The 24259-nt window shown below is 36.6% G+C and overlaps 1 protein-coding gene across 2 annotated transcripts in view; it reads left to right on the top strand.

Moving 5' to 3' along the window:
- LOC116728719 (rho GTPase-activating protein 7) overlaps nt 1-24259 on the top strand; it is a 100845-nt gene that overhangs the window by 49203 nt on the left and 27383 nt on the right. The window contains exon 1 of one of the 2 annotated variants that reach the window (XM_032577001.1): nt 16142-16327. The exons of the other annotated variant lie outside the window; for it this stretch is intronic. Within the exon in view, the coding sequence (XP_032432892.1) occupies nt 16315-16327 (13 nt within the window). The 5' untranslated portion in view covers nt 16142-16314. Of the gene's footprint in view, nt 1-16141; nt 16328-24259 lie in introns of those variants that run through there. 2 annotated transcript variants of the gene reach the window in all.

The following is a 24259-nucleotide window of genomic DNA, read 5'->3' as shown; positions in this document are numbered from 1 at the left end:
TAAGTCAAACAGAAAAGACTGAGCTTTTCACATGTTGAAAGTATTTTTAGATGCAGATGCATCCTTTGCTACATCAAGCATACACTAATGGAACACTATGTTATTTCATTTTTGGCAATAAAATGTTTATTTTGTCATTTGAAAAAGGAATTAAGTAATTTTGGCCTCTTTTGGGTATGTCTAATATTACATAAAATAAACAAGCAGTGAAATGAAAAGCCGTTTTTTTACTGATTAATTGTCAGAATTATTGATTTAATTAAGTAATTGTTCATTGCAGCTCTCTCCTCCTGGGTTTCTGCAAAACCATTCAGCTCTGCAGCCATTGACACCAGTTGGAATAGATGTTTTAACTCTTTGTGGACCCTCAGTGAACCGAAGCCCACTGGAAAGTATAAGACTAAAGCTGTTTACAGTGAAAATATAAGCATTGATCTTTTTGTTATATTGCAATACTTTTAATTTAGAAGGTATTTTTTTACATCTGCTCAGGAGTTTTGAACTTTTTTAAAGGTCTCACATTTGCAAACGTTATTGATTCATCATCAGTATGTGAGATTTCTTATTATTAAGTCTGGCATTAAAGGCAAATGTCAGAGGGATTTTAGCCCCAAAGCTCGGGTGCTGACTCACAGAGGCAATTAAGATGGCAATTAATGGACTTACTGTTCCAGCGATCTGGAAATTTCAGTTCCCCTGCTTTCATTAGTCTCTCTGCGCCTCATTATGTTCACTGTGATCCGTGCAGATTGACAGCAGCACGCAGGGATTTCTCTATATAAAGTGGAAAAAGCTCCAGGCATTGCCTGACATATGCTGTTAGAAATTAGTCAGAAATATGACCAAGCACTTAGTAGTACGCTGTCTTCACTTAGAGTGGAGTCCCTAAAACTACCTCTGCTAATACTGGAAATTATCTTGGGTCATATATTTTAAATACTGACCTTGTGTTTGAAAACTTGGAAAACAGTTTGTGAAAATCGCAAGCCATTTACAAACTGTAGTTTTAATAGGCCATGGAGTGAACTGGAGACTTCATAATGTGTTTACTACCTAAACATAAGGCAACAATAAAAGAAAAACTCACCTAACGGGTCATACTTCATTAGTGTTCAATCTTGTTTTTGTTGCATTTATTATGGTAAAAGTTGAGAAATATGTAAGCCAAAAGTTGCCAACGCATCTTTATTATATTCCGTCGCATAGCACAATACCTATATGTAGCTATTTTTGTAATAATTGTGTTTTTATGATGTCGATTCCAGGAAGAGTAGCCATTGTTAAGGCAATAAACTAATGGGGGTTCTAATAAACAAACAAACAATGGCCACCTTACTCTACAGCTCTACTTTAGGTTCATGAAGTAAAGATTTATATGGCAATTTGTCCAGGAATTCTGGGGAAAGGTTGTGTAAGATCAGCATTGTGAATATCTGACAAACTGGGACTTTAAGGTGGTATTTTAAGGTGGTTTCTACACCTGGTAATTCTGTAGATTTGGTTCAATTGGGACCCTGCTAAAGATGAAAGAATTAGCAAGGATGCTGAGTAAAGACGGGTTTAAAACCACATGGGAAAATATTAAAAGTGACATTGGGATTGAAGGAGTCAACGACCGTCTGTAGATCCAGCTCACCTGAAAGTGCTACAAAGTCCCGTTCTGGGCTGAACGCCAGACTCCCATCACCAGCCCTCCTATAACCCTAAAATTTACAAAACCGCAGCAGGTTCAGAGCAGCTTTAGAAACTGTATCTTAAACATTGGCGGCTTAAATACAACGGGCCGTTAACTCTTCAGGAGTGGACTGTGAATCACCAGGAACACAGCAGTCTAATTTAATCTTGTTCCTGAGGCATCACTCATTGTTCCCATCAGAAGTTTATGGGTCTCAGTAGAGGCTGGCTGGTCCCCTGTCAGAAGGAGAGCCAAGTTTGAGGAATGAAGGAGTTCAGTTTTCACCTTTGTGCCTCCAGATGAGTTTCATTTTTTGAAATGTTCTCTTACTAATCATATGGATTTTGATTAAAGATATGTCTGCTTTAACATAGATCAGTTTGATTTTTGATGGATTCTGACAAACAGGCACATCAGCAATCTCTGGATGCTGTTAAAGAGTTTAGTTCAGGTTTGTGAAGAACAAGAGTTGTCTGGTTTACCAGTTTGACTTGAAACTTAGGAATTCCATAACTTTTTATTCAGCAAACGCACCATAGGTCCAGTTTGATTTGGCAAAAACTTCAGTTTGATTTTGATGGTTTCACTGAGTGAAGAAAACTCTCATCTTTTATGGAGTATTATGGGATGCAACTGTCTGTCCAGAGTCATCCATCATGGATTATAAATCATTTGTTCATCCATTCAGCTGTCCAACCATTTGTCTGTCTGTCTGTCTGTCTGTCTGTCCGTCCGTCCGTCCATCCATCCATCCATCCCTTCATCCATTTACACCTATTAAGACAATGTACACCACACTTCAGATTTTCATTCCAGTTAGTTGGTTCTTGTAGAAGTCTTCTTTTCCTTCCTCTTCCCACATACTGTATGCCCTACATTCTCTTAGTGAGTTACATAAAATCTCAATAAAACACCTTTAAATAAAAGCTTCAGTCCGGCTGAGAAATTCAGCAGATTATGAATGTTTCCTGCTTCAGTAAGACCAGTAGGTTGCACTGAATCCTAACTAAAGTAGTGTCCACATAGGGAATGTTTCATCGGATAAAGATCTCAGCCAAAAAACTCAGCAGCTGAAGAAATAGTCGTTCAGTTACTGGTATTGATGAGGAACCCATATCAGGCCTCCGCAGGCTTTAAATCTCATAAAGAAGCAGGTGATCAGACTCAGTGTTATCCAGTTCAGACCAAGGTGGTTCTAGTTAACTAAGCCAAAGAAAAACTGAAAATGAGAAAACATTTTTGTTAACAAAAATAAATAAAAATGGTAACTAATGGGGAGAAACTATAACTAAAATTGGAACTATATAGTGAGTTTATAAAAACAAGCTAAAACACACTAAAATTATAGAGGCAATATCTATATTACACAATTATTTTTGTGTTTTGTGAGTCTATTAATATTTCCACTGCTGTGAAATGTATATATTTTTTCCACACAAGCAGTTTGTCAGTTGTCTCCATACTCTTCCTGTCAGCATTTGTACTATTCCGCAAAATTGCGACAGCAAAACTTGGGATAAAAACCAGTTGGTTGGTTCTTCAACAATAATTGGATACATTTTTTGAAAAAGGTATCTTCTGTTGAGTATTCAATACCCAGTTGATGTGTACATAATCACAAAATACCTTTTTGAATTCTGCACCTAAAAATGACCCAATGTATGAAAAAACTAAAACTACTTCTATAACTAATAAGACTAAACAAAAATTAAATAATACTAATAATTAGCAAACCCATTCTAAAAACTAACTACAACTAGTTTAAGTAGACAAACAAAAAGTCACAATAATATAAAATTAAGCTATGATGAAAAACCCAATGCTATTATAACCCTGGTTGAGCTGACAGGCAAAAACGCTGCCCCCCTGAGGAAGGACCTGCTAATCACACAGGGACTTCCTGAAGTGGACGCTGTGGTCAGAACGGCGTGTCCAGAATCATCCGGTGGATCGTAGCGTCCTGGGCGGTGACTTCCTGCCGTCATGCTGCGGTGACAAAGCCTCTGAGATGAGGAAGACCGCATTTCCACAGGAGGCTATGAGGAATGCAGGCCGAGAAACATTCCAGCTTTAATCACAAAGCCACAACTCTTGGTGGCACAACGAGACGCAGGAAGCTTTGTTAAATAGTTTTATATGAGAGGTAACTAATGGACGGAGAACCCTCACATTACTCTGCCCTTTTCCTCTATTCTCAGGAGCATTTTAGTGCTTTTTATCTCATTACCTTTGTTTTACTGCAAATTTATGGTACAGCCGAGCCGGTCGTGTTCTTTCCAGCACGAGTCAGCTCTTTCTAGCAAACAGGCGAAGAAACCCATTATGTTACCTGACCTGCACCTGCAGGTTGTGGCAGCTCTAAGGAAGCACTGATTTTGCTTCTCAGTTGTCAATGGATACAAAGTAGGAGCAAATGGGAGTGAATTTCACTATTTACACATGAATACAGTTTGTGTCTTGTTTAGCTTGGTTAGTCTGGCCTTTGCACCTGTTTTATTAGGACCAATTGGATTCAGAGCTGAAGCAAAAGTCAGTTCCTCCACGTCTGGGTTCCTCAATGTAAAAAAGTTGATTGGTTCCCTTAGGTCCATCTAATCTAAAATTGATTGATCTAATCAATTTTCAATGAATAATTGATGAGCTTTCTCTTGCATAGAGAAGGTCAACCATCTTTCCCTAACAATGTTTAAAAAACATTACATTTTTACATTATTTTGTGTCAGCAGTTCTGAGTACTGACTGAATAAACATAAAAATGTAGTTTTCCCACATTATTAAACTTAGACATATCTATAAATTATAACAACACAGAAACCTCTTAGGTTGCGGAATAGAAAATTAAGATGAAAAAAATCAAATAAGTGAAGTACTTCATTCATAATGTACTACAGAATGTATTTCATTGAATACAATGAAATATGGTATGTATTTCTTACATTTGTAAGATATCCATAAATACTGTATGAATATCTCTCAGGATGAAAGACATTCATACTGTATTACAGTTGCTCTTGAAGGAACTTAAACTTTGATCCATGAAGTGTATTAACCCATTACAGCCTGCAGGATGATCAGTGACGCCCTCTGATTGTTTTGGAATGACAGAAATATGGCCTGTTAGATCACATGCTCTACGGTTGTAAAAAACAAAACAAAAGACAGTTGTGCATCACAACAAGTGTCCGAAATAAGAGCAAAAATTGTCCCAGCTGCACAGCATTAAGAAAGTGTCAACAAAAAGAATAAGAGCTACACAATTCTAACCTGTAAGCAATAAATTAATAACATGATAAATTAAAACAAGCTCAATAATTTCCATTTGAATGATTTTTCCTTTTCCTTTTTTCTCTCACTTTTTCTACCAAAAACTGGATGAATAAAGTCTACAGTCTAGTGCATTGGTCTCAACTGGCCCATTTTTTGAAAGACACTTTTGTTTATAGAGACTTCATAGTTCATTTCATCTGGATGTTTAAAATATCTCCCAGTTCCAGTTCATTAGAATTTAAAGTTTATTGATCTTTAAGAGTGTGTTCTTGCATTTTTATCCCATTACCAGTATATTAATTGGAAATGGTCTCAAAACAACAATATCATTTATCAATATAACGTCTGGGACTATTTATCATCCAGACAAAATTTTTAACAGTCGTAATCTAACCTTTAGCCAGTGTTATTCTCGTCACCTGTCAGTGGTCATAATGTTATGCCTGATTGCAGTATGTGCCAATCAAAGCTTTTCAATAAAAACCAGTGGCTGCTGTCTGATTACGGTGACCTAAATCAGTTTCTTCATCTGATCCAACCACTGACTGGATTGTTCCACTCAGTGGACTCCGATCTTTGTACTTAGTGTCAACAGCTTTTATTCATCCCTTTCTTAAAACACACACATTTTTCATGTCGTCTAGTCACTAACTCTGGTACACTGGAGGAAATGCTACCCAGCTGCTTTTCTGTTTGTATTAAATCCTTCTCTGGCTAAAAATAAACCCTCACATACATCTCCTCCCTGTGTGTGCCTGCAAAGGACACGCTTGGTGTCTTTTTTTTTCTTCTTCTTCTTTTCAGCGTCTCTTCACATTTCATGTCATTCACTAATCACATCACAGTGGAGAAACATTGAGTTTCCATAAATGGAGTAGGAGGGAAGGGGGTAACGGCTCTCGCAGGCGGGCTTTTAATGTCAATTTGACGGTAATTTTCTGCTCAGAAAATAACTTCCAGAAGAATGAGTGTCGGTGTGACACACAAACACAACACACCTTCACAGGAGGAACTGGAACAGAGAGAGAGGAAATCCCACAGACACTCATGAGATCATGTAGGGAGGAGAGGGGGATTTTTGTCTGGATAAACTGGGAATAACTGGACGTAATGCCAGTAAGGTTGTTAAAGGTGACCTATTATGCTTCCTAGAACAGGCCAGGAAAGGTCTACAGATTATACAAGACATGTACATCTTATTTTTTGCACAAAATCATTCTTAGATAATGAGATTCCAGTCTGCTCAGGTCTGTCTATTTTGAGCTCCTTTCAGAATGAACTGTTTTAGGGCCTCTTGTCGCTTTAAATTTAAATAAGCTGCTGCTGGCCACACCCCCCAACTCAGCATTTACACTGACTGAAAATACCTGAAAACAGATGCACAGTTATACAATTGTATGTCTTTGAAAACCAGAAGTTGAGCCTCCTGCACAATCAGCAAGAATGTACCAAGTGTTTTCTGAATAATAGGCCAACAATGAAACACTTGTTTTTATAGCAGTCATAGCACAGCACATACAGTGGTAAAACCAGCTGACCAAACATGCTAGAGCTCTGCTTGGGTTGCTAGGTAATGGCGCATTGTGATTAAGCATTCGGGAGTTTTTTGGTCTTTGTTGGGGTTTTTTCATTTGGCACCAAAAAATATTAACTTATTGTCAAAAAATGGCTGAGTGTCTTTTTTTTAAGTGCTTGGGCTGTTTTTAGAACCCAAATGGAAGTACAAAGATATTTAAAAAGTTAATTTTGCACATCATGTGTCCTTTAAGGTCTGTAAGGAGACTGAAGTACTTCAGTAATAGAAGGTTCCTTTTGTCTTTTAGACTCTAGATGGACTTTGTCCAGAAATAAAATTTTATGTCAAATCTATTTAATAAAAGTCTGCTTTGATCCTCCTTCTGCAGTTTGAGTTTGGATAAAACACTAAGATGAGTTTCAGAATCACATACCACCTGATGGCAGCCACTACAGAGGGCGATGGCTCCATTCCTCCTCTTTGTCCTGTCAGTTTTTCATGTTGTTCTCTCAGCTCTTGAATGTTTTTACATATGTATATATAGATGCACTGGTTTTTATTCCTACTTTTTTCCGTTTAGCTCATCATGAGAATGCTCCTAGTAATTATGCAATGAGGTAAACTGAATTTCTCATCAGTTATATTGTCTGTCCAGGTCATAGGTTGCTCTAAAATTCTCATCATTTTGACTGATATAAAAAAAAAAAAAATTATCCCACCATAATCTATTTTTGTCATTCTAATGAGATATTCAATTGAATTGAATTTGTATTCTGCTTTATTAACAAACAACAAGCTGAACAGACATCGCTCCATCACATATTAAGCAGATAAATACACAAAGCTTTTTCTCCGCATTGACAAAAAGCACAGACTGCAGCCCCAGTAACTCGTTATAAACAACGAAATGAAATGATTCCATTTAAGTTATCAATGATGCCCCTGCTGTGGCGTAAACACAAAGTTCGACAACTTCCCCCTGCTCTGTATTGATCTACACTGATATAAAAACACATTTGTCTGTCAAAACATTTTACCCAAAACTCAACTAGCTTAGTTTTACCAAAGGAATGCTGTGTTGTTGGATTTTAGGTAATAAGATCTTTATTAATGAATTTATTTATTTGCATCTTTTAATGTATTTCTACATTGTATTAAAGACTTGTGGTTAAATTATAATTCAATTTAATCAATCAGTCATGACAATAACTAATAATTACTAATTACTAACTAATAATTATCTAAATAGTCTCAAAATTATACATACAAGCCTTAATATCTTTTGTTAACTGAGTATTTGATCACCACTGGTTGGGTTTGACCCTATAGTTCAGCTGTTTTGGAGGGAACTCTTTGTGCTGGAGCCAGAATTAGACTGGACCACTGTTCAAGGTGAGGTTTGTTTTGTTAAGGGGCACATTGTTCCATTTTAAATAAAATAGTTGGACGGACCTGATTGGATGTGTGTTGCAGTGGGATTTCCCGACAGGAACGTCTGATCCTGTAACAGTAGCATACATTTACCGTTGACACTGGGAAACGAAGCCAGTCTTGATTGAGCAACAAGATGGAGTTTATTTATAGGGCACCTGGGATGTAGCATAAATAAAAATAAATAATAATATTGAAGATGATGAATTAAAAGTGGATGAAATAAATAAGATAAACTATTTGGTTTTCAATCTCTACTGAAGTATTTTTACTCCCATTTTTATTGCAAAACCATCCACAGAAACTGCCAAAAGTCTACAAGGATTTAGCAGTAGCTTTAAATGCTTTTACAATAAGGAACCCCAGCTCTTGAGGGCCGCCGTCTTGCCATTTTTAAATGTATTTCTATGTCAACACATAATTAGGTCAGGATCTCTGTGCATTCTTAAGTTTTTGCATCTAAAATGAAGGCTTTTCACTTCTTAAATTCATTAAAATGTGCATTTAATTGGAAATATGGGACAATTAATTTTCCGATATTTTGCTTTTTTGTATCTTTTAGCCTGCTTCGTGTTGTCAGACGGGTCCATTAACTAGGCCCAGCTGTGGCTAATGAAACTGAACTAGAAATGTAGATCGTTACCATTCATTTGTTATTTCTGTAAGCATCTAAATATATTTTCACAAACATCTTGGTTTTTCTTCCATTAATAAATAAAATCACCATTTGAGAACTGCAGGTTTTTACTTACTCAAGCTAATGTCTGACTTTAGCATTTATTTAATGATGTAAAATCATTTCTGTGGAACAAAAACACTAGGGCTGACACGATTAACTGATTAATCAATTATTGAAACAATTGTCAACTAATTTCATAATTAATTAATCATTAACTAAAGTATACAGACTGTAAATAAAGGCAATTTTCCTGACAGAACATCACAGCCAGAGCACTAATTAAGCCAAAACTGCATATACGTTTTGCATGCAAGATAAAATAAAACCTTTGACTGTTAACATATTTTACCCCAAACTCTTCATGTTCATAGTCTGAGCCTCATTTTAAGCACCTTTTACAATGCAATTATTAATCAGATAATTGAAAAAAAGAAATAATCAACAGATTAGCCCTAAGTCGAGCACAAAGGGTTGAGATTTTCACATGCTTATGTTAGAAGTATTTTTTAGCTGCAGATAAATTCTGTACCACAAATGATCAAGCATCCACTAAAGAAATTCTGTTGTTGCATGTTAGGAGATAAAATGTTTATTTTCACATTTGAAAAAGAAATTGCTTTGTTTAATGCATATTTTAAAGTGCTTCTAATATTGTATAAAAAGGCTTCTGTGGTTGTATCCATCTAATTTAATTGTTAGAATAATTGATTACTAAAATAATTATTAGCTGAAGCCTTAAAAAAACTCTAATTATCACCTGCTTCCAAGCTTTGTATTTTAAGATGTTCATTTATTATATCAAGTTGACTATTAACTTATGAGTGAACAGAAAAACACAACAAGAACAACTAAAAACATTGGTTAATATAAAGTTTGAAGCCAGTTAACTGAATGAAGGCAACTGTTTGTTGCAATATTCTACTCCATCTCCGCTGTTGTTGACAACAAGCAGAAACGGCTGGTTGGGGATTTATATGATGGATTGCTTTCTTCTTACCATGTAGTTATCTTCTCCTGGAGTTCATCCCCATTTCCATGCTAAGACCCAAACATTACCATATTGTCAGCTGTGGTTCCTTTTTGATGAATTACCAGCCGATAAGTCGGAGACGAAGGTATGAGATCGGGGCAAATGTGAACGCCTGGATGTGTTTGTTAGTGGAACTGGGATTAAAGAAGGAAAACAGTTGCCTTTATTGAGGAAGCTAATGCTGTGCATTGGCTTGGACAGCAAATATGCAAGACTAGACGACTGAAACTTTGGCTGTAATTGCTACAAGTAAATAGATATCCTGCTAGATATCCTGGCAGATGTGCTGACACAGTCTAGCAGCCATTTTATCCCAGCTGAGCAGCAGAACTGTACTCGCTGACATTCTGCTGCGAATAAATTTTTTTTTTTCATGAGGTGCTTTGTTTTGGCCAGCGAATGAAAAGCCGGGGACGGTGCCATGGGTCAGCCGAGCTCCTGGCATCCCGCTGAAAGAGGCTATTACCGGGTTTCCAGCACCGTTTCGGCTCCAAGTTCTGTTAAGCACCAACTGGGACTGTTGGCTCTGGTTGCAGCGTTTGGCTTCATCCTCTGACTAAAATCTCAGTGTGGAAACTGCTGAAGATAAAGGAAGCTGAAGATGTTGGTGGGGATGTGTCTATAAACAGGTACATCTTAGTAAATAAGAATGTAAACAATAAGTGGTTCACTACACACAGATTGATATATTTGAAGGGTTTATTTTCTTTAATTTTGATGAATAAAAATATATTTTAATAGAAATGTGGGTCTGTGGTTCTGCTGAGGTGATCAGGAAGCCAACGACCTGCCGTTACTTCTTTCATCTTCCTCTTGACAGCAGTCCATAGATTCTCTGAGGGGTTTGTGGAGAATTATCCGTTCTCCCTGCTGAGTTCTTCATGTATGAGGTTACAGAAGAGTCAGTGAGTTGAATTCATGATTTCCATTTATTAATACCAAAATACAGCTGGTCCATTATGATCTGCCACCTTTAGGAGGTAACAGACAAAAATGGCGTCCATGAAGAGGTTGTGATCGCCTTTGTTAGCTTCTATCTAAGTTACGCCCCAAAGAGGGAGTAATTTCGCTCCTAGTATCCTGTAATCTTAGCGTTGAGGGCGTTTCCTAACATGTCATGTCTTTTAGCTTTAGCTTAGCAACTAGCTAACAGAGATAGAAGGAAAACACAGAATTATTTATTCTCAACAGGATCTTGTAAGGGTAGTTTGCTGGTCAACCAAACACAGTACAACTATGATCATTCTACCAACTTCTGGTACCTTTGGCTATGTGGGGTGGTACCAAGTCTTGTGTGTCAAAGGATGCATTCACACCAGCCCTGTTGAGTCTGCTTTATTTGGGAAGGTGTGAATGCGTAAATCAAACTCTGGTCCACCTGCAAACCCAGGTCTCAGTTTGGTTGCAGTGAACTCTGGTGCAGTTCAAAAGCATATGTGAATACCAAGCGGGCCGGACTCCGCTCCAAGAGCAGGAAGCAAACTACAGGGCAGAGCATTCTGGGCAAATACAGCAAAAACAAACACACATCTAGTGCTAGTGGGAGAAATAGCTTGTGGTCTTTTGCCAACGACAAAAGAGAAATCCTACAACCACTGAAATCTGACGCTGCTCCATTTTGGTTGCATTTTGTGAAGACAGAAGTTGCGGTCAGTGTCTTGTCCAGAAGTTTTTGTTGTGTTTCCTTCAGTGATTTTTGATGCAGCGCCACCATTGGTGAGGAGGTGAACAGGTGTGTTCGTTTGACACACTGCAGTGTGAAAGTGAACCATAATAAATGTTGCAATTTTGGTCTCCAGTAGAACAGAGTCCATCGGACTCTGAGGAGTGAAAACACTATAAGTCAGCATCTCTGCAGAAGGAAGCACAAAGTGCTTCTAGTAGTTTATTTTCTATATATCAACATGAGCATTATAGTGAAAGCTGCAATGCTCCACTTGTGAAAGTAAATTTGTTGGGATTCTTCTTGGTAACATGCTTAGAAAAAAAGAGAATTTGGTCATAACTCAACATCGCTTTCAACAATATTTTTAAATATAATATTTTCGGACAAATTGAATCTAGGGTCATTTTTAGAGTTTAATTTGCTGTGATAAACGGTGGAAATACGTCACTCTGTGTGACGAACTTCTAGATGTTTTTAAGTGAGTCAGTGAATTATATTAACTTTTGAGTGTTTTTATTATCTGCTCACAGGAACAAACATCTGATTACAACTGTAGTCCAAGTGGACCCTGTTTGACCCTTTGCTCTGACCTGTGACCCCTGGTTCTGTGGTTCTATTTTTCCTGTCGCTTATGAAACATGAAAGGATAAACTTGGTTCTTTATTTGTTTTATCTTCAGTAAATGAACTTTTTAATGTTTCAAGACATTAAAAAAAATTTCAATTCAGTATCAGATCTTTTAGATTTTAACATTCAGAGAAGCACAGCTTAGGAGTGTTTCCTTTCCTGCTGCATTGGAAATACCAGGACCAGAGTCTCTGAAGCTTGATTCAGACGACACACACACACGCTGACACGTTCACAAACGCCAAATTGGAGCCCAAACACACAGGCAGCATGCATACAGGCAGCTGTGAACGTGCAGCGGGCCGAAGCTTGTGAGCGTAAACAAATCCTCTCCTGTTGAAGCTGCCTCGCCCACAACACACACATACACCGACTCCCATCCGCTGGGAGTATTGTTGGATTCTTCCTCTGCTGCTGCCCGACAGGCTGTGGCTTGGGAAGAGGAAATGCACTTTTCTGTAGTGCTCCAAGAGAGACAGAAGAGCCTTTGTGTTGGCAGAACAACAGGTCGGCCTCTATAATGCAACATTGGTCCTTATTTTTAACTATTGTCTTTGACAAGCTGCAAAATATCCAATCCAGACCTCTGGTTTATTATTTTACTAAACTGGGCTTGAGCCCCACAGGATTTCTGAAAGTCCAGTACCTGATTCTTATTTAAAGGTGATCTACTATGCTTCCTCTAGCAGGATGGGATAGGATCTTTCCTAAATAATGAAATCTTAGGATCAATCTAAATAATGAGATTATAGTCTGCCTATTTAGAGCTTCTTTCAGATAGAGCTGATTTAGGACCTCTTGTCACTTTGAATCCAAATAAGCTGCTGCTGGCCATGCCCAGCTCAACTTTACACTCACATGTGAAAATGGCTGCAAACAGATGCGCAGTTATGCAGTCATACATTTTTGAAAAGCAGAAGTAGAACCTGCTGCACAACCAACAAGAATGCAGCAAGTTTTAGAAGCAATTGAGATGGAAGAATAAAAACATACAAAAAGTTAATTTTCCATAGTAAGTCATTAAATATAACCCATGAGTCAGATGGTACAAATTTGACTAACCAGCTCTTTCCCAGGTCTGTCAGTTTGCAGCTGTCCATCTGTCCTCTCATGGATTCTGTGTGAGATGTTTAAAGCTAAGGATGTCATTTGTGAACCATATGTCTGGTTTAATCTTCTCCAGAACTTCCTCCTTGATCCGTCTGCTGTTTCTTTTGGTTTTCTTTTGGTTTTGGTTTCTGTTTGTTTAATTTTATTCTCTGCCAAACCTTGGGTGCCTTCAGAGGTAAATTTACACTCAGGTGGACACAATTTAATATTTGATTTTTTAAAAACTGCATCACACTTAAGCACTACTTTGTGATCAAAATGTTTGCGAAAGACTGTATTATTCATGAAAACCTTTATCTCAGCTCTGTGTGTTCACCCCGACGTTTCTCTGAACTGCTGGTTCTGTCGAAGATCCCAGATGTTTTTATAAATTATTAATGTAAAATCTGAGAGTAAACATTTGAATAAACTTATTCAGAGACACCCTGCTGTTCGAGTTTGGATATTTCTTATAAAATATGACTCCTTAAACATGTTTTTTTTGTAAAACAGCCAACTTTGTGAGATTTCTGAGCTCCCATCAGGGAGGAGATGGAAAGTTTTAACCTCTTTTTCTGTCGCTCTTTTCCCCTCCATGATGCTGCAGGCTGAGAGAAGTCCATTAATTGTTTACATACTCCCTCTTTTTGCTCCTCCACTTGTGAGTTAATGTGGTGCATCCCACAGACCGCTCTCCGCTCCTCGCAGGGGGAGGTATGTCCATTTAAAATCCCATAATCAGACACCTACGAGTCAGATGAAAGGCCGTTACTGATGAAATTGTTCCTTGGTCCGAGTTGAGGTGAAACCTTGAGGATTAATGCTGTGTTAGGAAATGGGAAGACCTCATCCCTCTGGATCAGATGCAGAAAGTCGGATTATTTTGTCCGTTTAAAGCTCTTACGTTGCATTGACCTCTTGCAGCTTTTGCATTGATGTTTAAAAATCTTTCAACATGCTTGAATTTCTTTTGGGTGCCTTCAAGGTTTGTAAAGTGCTTGAAAGTTCTTGATATTCAAACTGCACAGTTTAATAATAAAGTGCAAACCAACATTTGATTTAAAGCCTAAATTTGGAAAACATGTACAGTTGAAATCACATATTTTTACACACTTAATAAAAAGAGATATTTTTTTTCTGTCTGAAGTTAAATCAGGACAAAAGCAATTTCTGTTTGCTAGAATACATAGACGGAACATTTCTGGTAAAATAAGAAAAAGACAAATTTTTTTGTAACTTTCTTTGTATATTGTGTTTATTCATTTAATTTGGGCATGAAGACAATTGATCTTAACATGATTAGTTTGAATTGTTTTAATGTAGTGAATCTTTATTATTCCTAATGGCGTAACCAGTTATTGATCTGCGTGTTTGAAATAAATATTGGCTTCTATTTCATATGCTAACTAACATTATCAAAATTGGAGATATTTTTGTTAGTGATCTCTTGAACCAGTCTGGTGTGTAGTGTGTGTGTGTGTGTGTGTGGGGGGGGGGGGGGGGGGGGGTGCGCGTGTGTGTGAGAGAGAGACTTTTCAAAACCTTTACCTTGTCCCTGTTGTAGAATATAAAATACTGTCACCAGACATTAATCACCAACAATAAGTCAATCAGTCACATGATAAATTAAAATGAGTTTGATCATTTCCATTTAATTTGTTTTGTTTTTATCTCCAACGTGTGTGGTGCTAGAAAACTTTAAAACTGAACTTGATATTAAAGATGCAGCAATCCGATATTAATATCGGTATCAGTCTTGACATTGATAAAAATTTTAGATTGTATATTGCAACAATTTGCCTGATGCATACGGGCAGATCTGCTCAGTCTAATTCTATGCTTTGCACTCTGAGCGACGTCATGCTATATTTATTTTACATTTTATGTATTATTCCTAGTTCTACTTTCTGAACCACTTTGAAGAAGCTTTGTTGCAGTTTATTTTTAAATGTTTATCAATGTAGTAAACCTACGTTTTTGTCCGTTTCATTTTCTTTATTATTTATTGTACAATGGCTGTTATGTTTCTAATCACACTCACTGACTGTACAAATTAAAGTTGTGTTGTTTTTACATGTTTGACAAAGCTTGTGAAGCTGTACTTAAGTGTGCCGTTCTGGTACAGAGTTATAAAATAAATCTATAATTCAGTACATCTATGTCTGTTTAAAAAAAAGAAACATTTTAAGTCAACTCAGTTTTATCAGATTGATGTTGACTCATACTAGAGCTCAGATATCTGTGTGTTTAGTCTGAAAAACGTATCAAGATATTATTTCATATCAGTTGACATTGCTAATTGTGAATTTTGATAATTATTGATTAGTTTTTTGTTTCAAATATCTAAAATATTGGCAAACTCTTTTATCCACAAATTTCATTCCATGGCGTTGAGTTTTATTTTTAAACAGTTATGAGACTTTCTTGTGAAACCTTAAACTGCTGCTGCACAAGTTACGTAACAGTTGGTTGCTTGGTAACCAAAGTTGAGGGGAACTTGGAACTGCTTGTTTCTCAGCAGAATGTTGCTAAGTAACCAAAGAGTGAGTGAATTAGTTGATGCCACCAACCTTGCTTAGTTAGCTGTTAGACATTGAGTGGCTAAAACCTTTCCTCTGCCTAAATCCCCCAGAATGCTGTGCGATTCTGGATCAGAATTTAGTTAATATTCTATATTTGATATACTGTCAAAGTACTATCTGTTGATACTGATCACACGTCTGTTGTGATATATATTGTTCTTTATTTATTGCCCTCTCCTTATCTGTACCGATGATAGAAGTGAAAACAGGGGAAAATGCATGAAAATGGGAATTGTTTATGGACCCTGACAGTTTATTTTGAAAAGACAACATAAAAACATCCAGCTTCTGCCCAACCAGAGGTCATTCCTGTACCAAATCCCAGTCACTCTGGAATTCATTAATTGCTCCAAGCCAACAGCATTTCACAGATTTTATCTCCCACATTCACCCTTCCTACCAGTCACTTTTTCTCCATGTCTCAGTTTGAAAGTGTTCCCAGTCTCCTCAGGCAACCTCTCACATGTCCACTGAAGGGCTCTATTTGGTTATTTTTAGGAAGTTCCCCTCCCAACCCTCTCCCAGGGCTCAGATGGTCCAGTCCAGGCCAAAGGAAGGGGAGTGGTAGGGAAAAGGGGAAAATCTTCAACAATGATTTCATTAACATGATGCCCAACATGAGCAGCGCAACTGGAATGTACTGTTTCTGACATCTCTGGATTTATTTCCCTATTCGGATTTAACGTCTTATAAACTTTGACTTTTGTTCGTATTGGACATGGAAACCTGTTGAATTTCCTTCAGAAAAGACAATGTTGATCAAAAGTGAGTATGTGAATGATGCAAGGACATAAAATCCTTCATTATGTTGCTTCATTGATGGCAATTAACAATTAATTACTGCTTGACAGTCCTCATTAAGGAGACGATTGGCTGTAACGAGTAACTGATTGAGCTTTAAAGGGTTGATTTAAATTAAAAAACTTATGATGTAAGTAAGACTCTTGAATTGGTATTTGTGGCATAACGTGGCTTTTGATTCATGAGACACAAGAATGTGAGGAACGTTATTGTGTGAAGGTTGTAGGCCTAGAAATACGAAGGCTGCAGCTTTGAACTCTGCTGGAATAAAAGGTTTTTTATGGGCAGTGAGAGTGTAGGATTCAGGCTGAATGTCTGTGGGTTTCTTTAAAATGCTAATTTTAAGAAGACTTTGTTTTGTATTTGTAGATGATTTTAACCCTTTCATGCATAGTGGTCACTACAGTGGACAGCTATCTAAAAGCCATTTTCTTGTGCTTCTTATGATTTTTTATGTTATAAATGCTCATAGACCACTGAGGTGGACACTAATGCATCATAAAATACACGATCAACTACTGGCCATCAGCTGCAAAGCAAGAAATTATTTTTGTTAAATCCAATATGGCCGACAGACAAAAAAGCTTGCCGACCGACCCAGTCCCTCCTTCTACTGTAGACGACTCTTGCAGGTAAAAAAATATTGTGACATCAGATAACCCCTAAAGAACAATACTACTGATGTATTTTTCAAATAACAACTTTGTATTTGGAGAAAATTACAACTGATCGCCTAAAAAAATAATAATAATAAATATATTTTAAAAAAATAAATAAAATCCTACCATTTTTTATGCCCTAAGAAAATAAAAACAATTTGGAAAAAAATCCTGACACCAAGGATCATAATTCATGTATGAAAGGGTTAAATCCAGTGGTTGGAATCTTTTTCATTGGGGGAATCTTTAGGTCAGCTTTTTGCTTCATGAGTTGCTGTAAATATCTGAAATGATTGAAATGATACTAGCTGCGCTTCCGTTACAAATGTGTGCAAAACTTTGTCAATATTCCAGTCACAACAATCACAATTATGCAATTGCTGTGTCGTCATTAAATAAGGAACGCAATTAAAATCACATGTGAATACGTTTGTTCACGTGATAAGTCATTAAAGAAAATGACATGCCATGAATCTCCAACTACTTCCTGTTGTCATCGTCTTCTTCGTAGTTAGTGGTAACATCCGGTTGTTGACCTTGTGACTCGTGGTTTATTTGGCAGTTATGCTGTGTTTCCATTAAGCAAATTTATTTTTGAAATGTCAAATTTCGTAATTATATGGTCATTGGAAATGCAGGTTCTGGAGCACATTGGCGTTTTAACATGGAATGTTTATTATGATGGCCAATGTTGTGGAAGTTTACCTTCCATAAAAAACAGGTACAGTGGACCTCCAGTATTCACAGGAATTACCAACCTCAGGTAGGATTGTTGTGATAAATAATTAATTATTTAGTCTCATGATAAATTAAAATACGTTTTTCAAAATCATTTCCAGTTGCATGCTTGTTTGTTTTTGTCTTTTTCTTTCTATCAAAGAAACTGGATAACAAAAAGTCATTGAGTTACTCCTCCGCTCTTGTTTCCTTAGAACGGGATCGACATATGGAAAGCGACAAACGGCAGAAAAGTGTCAGTTCATAGTCCTTGTGAACGTAGGATGCTCTAAAACCTTTGGCACTTTGAATGAATGCGTAAATCTGTATGTATAATTTTGCCACTGTCTGGATTAGACAAGCAATAAATTCAAATTTGCCAAACTAGTTGTTTATCTTAGGAATAGCTTCGGGGCTTTTTTGTATGAAAGGAGGATTGTTACAAAATTCACTTTTTACACATTTTTGTACTTTCATTTGGATTCACTGCTTCTAAAAATAGTCCAAGTACTAAAAAAGGCTGTTTATTCGGCAAAAATTTCTTTTTTTGTGTTAGGAAAACCTAATGATCAATGGCCGCTGCGCTGTTACCTTGCAACCCAAACTGAGCTCCAGCATAGCTGCTGTTACCGCTGTATGCGCTGTACAATGGCTGCTGGAAAAGACAAGTGTTTTCTTGTTGGCTTTCTATCCAGAAACCACTTGCTGCATCCCTGTTGGTTTTGCATCAAACTTCACTTTTGCTTTTCAAAGAGGTATGGTTATATAATTGCACATCTGTTTGAAGCCGTTGTCATGTGTGGCTGTAATGTGAAAGTTAGGGAGTGTGGTTAAACAGTTCACTCTGAAAGGAGCTCTAAAAGTCAAAACTGACCAGGCTGAAAATCATTCATTTTCTAGGAATGATTTTGTGCAGAAAATGTCATAAACATGTTTTTTATAGTCTGTCCTAACCTGTTCAAGAAAGTATAATAGGTCACCTTTAAATCAGTCATGAACAATAAAGACTGGATGAAAGCTTTTCTGTGAAAACATATTAGGGCCTTTTATAGAGAGTTATAACAGTAAAAAAATTCCCTATCTACAGTAAAATCTAAATTACCCAGTGGATGTATAAAGTTTCCTAAAACAAGGTCCAGCAAGTCGTCTCAGAAAAAATATTGCCTCATCCATCTTCAAAGTTAAATTAATCATAATTCATTTAAAAGTATTGTCAGACCAACAGAGGACTTTTTTTTCACCTTAATAGTTAATGAGCAACAAGCTATTCTATTAAAAAGCACATGCAGTTCATTAAACACCCAGATGAAGAGCTGAAGTTTTAGGTACATTATCATCATAACAGATGGTCCAAAGAAAGTAGTTATTACTTGGAAGTATCTGAGAGGAAAATACAGCCTAATAAATCCTGGCATATACCCTGCAAACCATAAAATGTTTTGTCACGATGAAGAGGCGTCCCTGGATGTTTCAGGTTTTATCACAGCCAAAGGAAAACAAATATTTATTAGTTATCCAGCTTAGCAGAAGCTAAGCTTTATAATTTTCTGCTACTCAAAGAAAATGAAACTAATTAGTGAGAAAGACTGAGGTCCAATAAGGACAGAATAATCACTTGTGTAAATGACAAATCATTAGCATACAACGGCTTAGAAAATGAATAACTCTCCATTTTCTGCATAGTTTAGTTTTTTATTGCTTACATAATGGAAACTATTATATACAAAGGTCAAAAATGTTCCAAGTCTTGGTTTGTATCACATACAGAGACACTGATGTTGTAATTTTTATGTCCTTATTGTAAAAACACAAGTTAGGAATGGTCCAATTTCAAGATGGAAGCACATACTTAGTATGGTGGAGGATCCATGTTGCTGTGGGCCTGTTTTTCTTCTATATGATGGACAGCAGTGATGTCCTAACAGGTGTTGCTAACTAAATTCTGGCTGAAGCCGGTAAAACAGAGTCACTTTCCACAGTGAAATGTCTCCGGTACTGACTAGGGCTGAAAGGCCGCTCAGTAAGGAAGAAGCCACAACTCCAAAAGAAAGTTGAAAAGTCAGATTGCAGTTTACAAATGCACACCGTGGAATTTTACTACAGTGGAAGTGTTTGGTCGTAATAATCATCAATAATCATCACAGTACCACAGACATCACAGTCTGGCACCCCAGACTGTGATGTCTGGGGGTGGCAGCATCATGAGGGTCGGTTTTGCCTAATCATTGCAAAAATACCAAATCACCAAAAGTTTTTTTTTAGTTTCTAGTGCAAATATTTTAGTACACTTGAAATAACAACAATGACCAAACTCTCTGAGGATTTTCCAGCTTCTTTGCTTAGAAATGGCTAATTTTAGTCAAATGAAGGGTTGATTTTTGTAGATCGAGCATTGACTGCCCTTATCAAAGGGAAGTGTACGATTTTTAGACTTGGTTGCAATGATAGTGGAGGCAGAAGTTCATTCATTCAGGTGATCCAGATGTTACACCAAACTCAGCTTTTAAGATCACCAGTAGAGAGAAACAATCATTTAATACCTAAAGACAAAAATCAGTTAAAATTAACAATTAAATCAAGGAAATTTAATCTTGATATACTTTAGCTTTGCTTTGACTTCTGATACCTTTATTCAGTAGCTGCTTTCTAGATTGTCTGATATGTTTCTATAAAAAGCCGCTGCTATCCCTACAAATAGTTTCCCAGTAACTGGAGTACGTTTATCCAAACTAAGGAAAGTTGTCTTTCTGCTGGCGCACAAGTTCAGGGCTGACAGTGTTGTTAGCAACAGAGGGCAACAGTGTTCAGGAATGACTATGAGCTAATCTGGCGAAACCCGCCAGCTGAGGGAGAGGCGAGAAGAACGTGTGTGGGTTCTGTAATGAAACAAAATCAAAACTAGGCCTGAAACAATTAATCAATTATTCAAATAATCGTCAACTAATTTGGTAATTGAATACTCGTTAACTAAATTATACAAACTCTAAAACATGCCAATTGCTGAAAAAACAACAGACACAGAGCAGTAATTGAGACACAACTGTACAACAAATATAGGAAAACCACTAGCAGTAGCAGCAATCCCTTCTCTGCTTTTAAGACAAATTTATTTAATCCATAATGTTTGCTTTATTAAAGTTTCAGGATTTACACTCACCCGTGTATTGATGTATGAAAACTTTTCAATAGGAAATACGAAAGCAAAAGTTGAACAAATATTTAGAAGTGTCTTCAGATTTGGTTGAACTGTCATCTTGAAGCATTTAGAAAAAGTTACTTTGTTGGTCAGGTCGTAGAAATGAGCAGTAATCTTGCGTTCCCATTATTTTAATGACTTAAGTACAGCTAATAAAGGCTCGCTGCGATCGAGTTCATATGTTTTGAATGGAATGATGAACAGAAAACATTTTTGCTGTGATTTTCTGTGAAGTTTTCTTTGCACCTTCCCATACTCCAGCTTTATTTATTGAGGTTGAGGTTTACAGTGAAGAATGTCCGAGCTGGTGTTAATACGTTTCCAGTCTTTTGTAGTCATGCTTTTCTTTAGGTTAGAGTTTAATTGCTTCACTCTGAGGTAATTAATTACAGCGAGGGACGCGATCATTTGGCACATCATTTAAATAACAGTCAATATTCTACATAACCTCCTGTAGCTCCTCTTTTCTTTCAAAGAAGCTTTCATTAACCTTCCGTAAAAGTTGACCCAGACGGGGATTTTTTTAAAATCCTTGTTTGTTTTCTCTATGTAATGAACACAACATCCTTTCTGATCTAGTCTCAGTTATCTAAGAAAGTCTTAAGCTTGTTTGAAAGCATTACAGTTTTATCTGTAACAAGTGGATGATTTTTATTTTTATCCTGTCTTGGTGACTCACGGAGTTCAGTAACTCACCCTCTCATCTGTCGTGACTCATTATAACAACTTCAGTTCCAGACAGACTGGACTAAAATAGTACATTCATAGAAACCGTTTAAAAGGAGGAGGAAAACCTTGTTTGGTGCTTCAGGAACGAAACATCTCTGGGATTGGGCCTATGGAGCTCAGAACATGTCCAGTTTAGGACATGCAGTCATTGCACCTCAGACTGTTGTTAAATATGCCAGATTTATTGATTTTCTCCCTAACAGCAAAACATCATTAAAAGCTAAGCACCACAGAGAGTGCAAGACAGAAAATAGTTCCTTTATCTTATTATTTACACCTTGTGTGTAATGTTTTTGATGACTGTGATGCTACAGTATAAGATTGTGTTTGAATGTTTTAAATTGAACACATGATCAGATGTTTACATTTTAAATGTTCTATTCTATCTTTTATTAGCTATTACTATGGATATTATTACAAAAACATCAATCTGTTTGCATTCCTATAAAATAGAGCACTTTTTTCAAATACAAACCATTTTGTATGTGGTCACACTGCAAAAACACAAAATCCTACAAAGATGTAGGATTTTGTGTTTTTGCAGTGTGACCACATACAAAATGGTTTGTATTTGGATACTAAACGGTTTGTTTGCAGGTGCAAAATAAAAGCAGGAGGAGAGGAAATGGAAACAGGTCTAAATACCTTCCATATAGTTTTACAATTTATAAACTTAAATTATTTTTAAGACTTTAAATTTAATATAGAGATGCAACGATCCGATATTAATATCCTTATCTGTCTGAATATCGAAAAAAATTGTAGATTGGGTGTTTGTGACTGTTCAGATCCATAGATCTGTTCAGTCTAATTCTATGCTTCGTGCTCTGAGCGATGTCACAGTTTATTATTTTACATTACATTTAGGGTTCCTAATTGCATTTTCTGAACCATGTGAAAGGAAGTTTATTGCAGATTACTTTTACATGTTTGACCAAGGTAGTAAATCTACTTTTTTGCCAAATTAAAGTTGTGTTGTTTTTACATATTTGACCAAGCTTGTGAAGCTAGTGGTGTATTTAATAATGTTGTACTGGTGAGGCATTATCAAATAAATTTGTAATTCAGTACATTCATGTCTCTGTTTAAGAAAAGAAACATTTTAAGTTGTGGAAAGTGTTGAATAGATTTTAGATTTTATATATAGTCAGATAAACTTGGTTCTCCTAAAATAAAGTGCATAAATTGAGGTCAATCATTAAAAATAAGGATTTCTAGCTTAAACACAACACATCTTATTTCTAGCCATGATATTATGGTATGAGTCATATAATTTGTCATTTTCTTTTATTTACAAGCTGCTTCTTTAACTATCTTGGTTTACTCCCAGTGAGGCTGCACTGCAAAAACACAAATATTACCAGGTATTTTTTTTAGTTTCCTGTGCAAATATCTTAGTGCACTTGAAATAAGACTAAACTAATTTACCAAGAGCTTTTCAGCAAGATATAGGAGCCTGTTTTAAGTGAAGCACTTTGTGTTGCCTTGTTGCTGAAATGTGCTATAAAAACGCCCCATTGCGCACGTAACCCCGCCGCCCGCCATTTCTGTTTCCACACACGGCGTTCAGCTTCCTGCTGCGGCCGGGCGGAGCTGTCCTTATCGGGCGGCCATATCTCTTATCTGGCATCCAGAGGGACTGAATCACAACTTCCTCAGAGACAAAGTTGTTTGAAAGGGGGAAGAGGCTTGGTAGATACCATCGCTTACATAAACGCGGAGCAGAGAGAGTGTTGAGGTTTTTCACCAAACTGAGGAGAAACGGCCATTGTTGTTTCTGACTGTCTTGAATGTTGTGTTCGTCACTAATTGGGTCAGACGTGGATTAGGGATATTTCTAAATCCAGAAACTTGCTCCTCATTACCTGCTTGGTTCTCAGGGAATATTTGTGTCCTTTTTTAATCCATTGTTTGTTAATTATTTCACTGAAATGAGTTTCTACCTACAGAGACTTGTTTTATTATTCAAAGTTGTTTCTTTCCTAGGGCTTAAATTCTAATAAATCACGGGAGACTCGTCTGGTTGCTCTGATGTTGTGGCTAAGACCTGGTTAGCCAACACACAGTTATTAAATGGGCTGATTTAATTAAAATTTGAACATATAATTATAAGTCTTTTAAATCTTCAGGGATAAACAGACTTGGGACTAAGTGTTCAAAAGTTTAATTTGCTAACCTAGAAAATGTGGAAGTAAATAGCAGATCATCTCACAGGTTTTGTACAGTTTGCACAGAAATCAATCACTACCAAAGTCCTTGAAAGTGCTTGATATTGAAACAGTACAGTTTTGTAATACAGGGCAATCTAATGTTTGATTAAAAGTCTAAATTTGGAAAGTATAATTTACAGTTTAAACCAGATATTTAAAGATAATAAAAAGACAAGCATTTGTTTTTCTCACTGACTTTTAAATCAGACCAAACTTCTCTTACCAAATTTATGTCTATTTGCTAAATGCCAGAAGTGAGAACATTTTTTAGACATTTCTTTGTAATGTCTAACATCTTTGTGAAGTTATATTTTGGTGTCAGTTTTAGGATAAGGAAAAATTAAATTTTTACCACATCAGCATCAAATTACTATCAGCAGCAAGA

Source organism: Xiphophorus hellerii, chromosome 11, assembly GCF_003331165.1.
Source record: "Xiphophorus hellerii strain 12219 chromosome 11, Xiphophorus_hellerii-4.1, whole genome shotgun sequence".
NCBI lineage: Eukaryota > Metazoa > Chordata > Actinopteri > Cyprinodontiformes > Poeciliidae > Xiphophorus > Xiphophorus hellerii.
The sequence above is the reverse complement of the archived record's forward strand: the minus strand, read 5'-3'. Positions and strand labels throughout refer to the sequence as shown.